This window comes from Gadus macrocephalus, chromosome 12 (genome assembly GCF_031168955.1).
Source record: "Gadus macrocephalus chromosome 12, ASM3116895v1".
NCBI classification, from domain to species: Eukaryota; Metazoa; Chordata; class Actinopteri; order Gadiformes; family Gadidae; genus Gadus; species Gadus macrocephalus.
In genome coordinates, this window is record NC_082393.1 from 22,119,443 (window position 1) to 22,122,582 (window position 3,140).

At 52.5% G+C, this 3,140-nt stretch overlaps 1 protein-coding gene across 1 annotated transcript in view; it reads right to left on the bottom strand.

The window, feature by feature from the left end:
• Window positions 1–54: 54 nt before the first annotated feature.
• foxe3 (forkhead box E3) overlaps window positions 55–3,140 on the bottom strand; it is a 4,090-nt gene continuing 1,004 nt past the window's right edge. Inside the window, 2 exon segments of the mRNA XM_060066289.1 lie at window positions 55–103; window positions 600–628. Of these exon segments, the coding sequence (XP_059922272.1) occupies window positions 55–103; window positions 600–628 (78 nt within the window).

Sequence of the window (3,140 nt, forward strand, 5' to 3'; positions counted from 1 at the left end):
TGGATAATACACTTGCTAACACCGCCAATGATCAATGGCAGACAACACAATGCATCATGGGATGAATGTGGCGGCGGGGCCTTTGATGTGGGAGCGCCTCCATCTTCAGAAGACAAACAGAGTGCGCTTATGCGCTTTTAGTCTGTGTTTGTGTGTGTGTGCGTGTGTGTGTGTGTGTGTGTGTGTGTGTGTTGTGTGTGTGTGTGTGTGTGTGTGGTGTGTGTGTGTGTGTGTGCGCCTGCTTGTGTGTGCGCCTGCTTGTGTGTGCGTGTGTATGACAGTGTGTGTGTGAGTCTGTGTTTGTGTGTACCTGTGTTTGTATACTCAAGGTTGAGAAATTGAAACAACACAACTAGAAGTTGTGTGAATTAGGAGCATATAGTCTCAGAATCCACCGAGGCAATATCTCCCTCCTTACCATTAAAAAAAGAAACAAACTAAACACAAACATGACCGACCCGATAGGAAAACACACCTGGCTAGGACCTCAATCACCTCCTGCCCCCTGCCCCTGCCCCCTGCCCCCCGTCCCCCCACACACATTCCGATCGGCCGGCGAGATAAGATCAATACAGAAATAGACAGAATGCCGTTCCCACGGCTGGGTCTCCACGCCACAGGGCACGGACTGCGGGGATAGCAGAGGAAGTCGCCAATGAGCATTATCACACTGCACGTTTCTCTAACAAAACCCGCATATGGATACGAAAATGACGTGACTTTGTACGCGGGTTTGTATGCTCACCACGTTTGTCTCACCGTGGCCTGCTGCGAAACCTGCTCTCTCAGACACAACAGGAGAGCTAGCTCTGATGACACATACACTCAGCTTCTCTCTCTCTCTCGTCCCCCCCGTCCCGTCCCCCCTCGCAACCAAACAGCCCTCTCTTACGACTCTTCATCCTTTTCTCCCCCCCCAAGAAAAGTAACCACAATATAATTTCATCCATGGCTCTGTCAATATTATTCCTCAGCGTCTCAAAGCAGAGCAGGGACGATTTTTGGAGCAAGACCACATGAGACTGGGGCGAGAGAGGGGTGGGAGTGAGTGAGGGTGAGAGAGACCTTGGTGAGATAGAGAGAGAGATAGATAGAGTGTGAGGAGGGGGGGGGGGGGGGGGAGGGGGGGGGGGTGAGGGGAGACAGAGAGTCAGAGAGAGATAGAGAGTGAGATGAGGGGAGAGAGTGAGACAGGAGAGAGAGAGACAGAGAGAGAGACAGAGAGAGAGAGGGGGGAGAGAGCAGAGAGAGAGCGCTAGAGGGAGAGAGTGGTGGAAAGAGAAAGAGAGACAGAGAGAAAGAGACAGAGAGAGAGAGAGAGCTAGAGGGGGAGAGGGGGAGACAGAGAGAGTACTTCAGAGCCGGGCTGACTGGGGAACTGGGCTGCCTTGAAGCAACAGACCACTCCTTTAAATCCATCATGCTTTACTCATGTTCTCTTTGAAGCCTCCCTCGCTCGCCCCTCCGGATAAAGCATCCTGCTTGTCCTTATCTGGGTCCTCCTCACAAAAGTGAGAAAACTATGCGCACATTACTCTCTTTCCTTTTTTTCCTTTTTTTTTCCTCTTACCTCGGCCGGCCACTAGGGGTCCCTGTGAACATGATAAACGTATAGCCTACTTTTCTTTTTTTTTTCGGTGATATATACTTCAACCCCTCGACCGCCTGCCTTTCTGTCTCCGTCAAGGCCGCGGAAGCAAATAAATGAAGATGTGTGAGGATGTCTCGTGTGGTGAGGTAGAGCTACATCTCGACCAGCGGGAGCGCTTTCATAACACGGCTGATAGGAAAAAAGCAACTGATCCAAGGACAAGGGAGCTCTGCCTGACAGTTATTGCTGGGATCTGTGGCTGTGGCCCTTCTGGGGTTATTCCCGCACAGCATCAGACAGACAGACAGACAGACAGTGGTAGATCTACAAGGACAAGCAGACACATAATCCCCCCCCCCTCCCCCTCCCACCCACACACACACACACACACACACACAGACACACACACACACACACACGCACACACACACACACACACACCACACACACACACACACACACACACACACACACACACACACATTTGCACGCAGACACACACAGTTATGGAAAATGGCCCTGCCGTCTTTTTGGATCAAAGTCGTCAGGAGGAGAGGGTCATTTTCACATTTTTTCGTCTTCATTTCACACGGCTCAACGTAATGATGGATGTGGCGTTGCTTTGTTTATTTCCCCCCAGATATATTTGGATTTTCAATGGAAACCAATTCGCAGCCCTGCTCTCTTTTCATTTCTCCGCGGCCCCTCGATATCACCCCCAAGCCCTCTCCCCCAGGCATGGTGCATTCTGTGAGTGAGCATTTCTGTGGTCCGCCCAGCAGAACAGTTCACTTTAAAGCCCTCTCCTTCATCTCTGACGATACGTGCGCTCGGCTGCAGCGTTCTGGCCTCTGTCCAGGAAACTCCCACTGCTCAGGCTACTCATAACCCCCACCCCCCCCCCAGGCCGACCCCCCCCCCCCCCCCCCAGCCGACCCCCCCCCCTCTTCTTACGGGGCCAAGAATGTGGAAAAGCTTCAAAGAGAAAGCTCTGGACAAGGTGTGGTTTAAGGCAGGAACCAGGGTCCACAGGTGGCTGTGGTCAGAGGAGGAAGACCGCTTACGATACACCTGTCGAAGGGGGGGGGGGGGGGGGGGGCTCTATAAAAGAAGAGCAGTTTAAATTAAATAAACAACAATCGTCGATCAATGTTTGCTGTCATGTAATTTAATAATGAGCCGCATAATCGCGGAAAACCTGGAAACATATGTGGACCCAAAGAGGCAGTCGCGCAGAACGCGAACACGAAACAGGAGGGGGGCCGTTGGAGCTCGCTCGCCTTATTCATACCAGAGGTTCGGCGACGGTGCCCGGTGAGACACAGCAAAACAACGAACCCTGAAAACCCCATCAAGGGGTCAGAGGTCGAAGCGAGAGAGAGAGAGAGAGAGAGAGAGCGGAAACAGACCCGCTTTTACAACGTGGACGTGAGTTAAAAAGACGAGCTGATCAAAGCCGCTCGGCGCACACGGCCCCTCGCGCCGTTTCCATCTTCGCCTCCTTCGTCTGAACGCTGATGAAGAGAACCGTCGGTGAGTGAGTGACAGG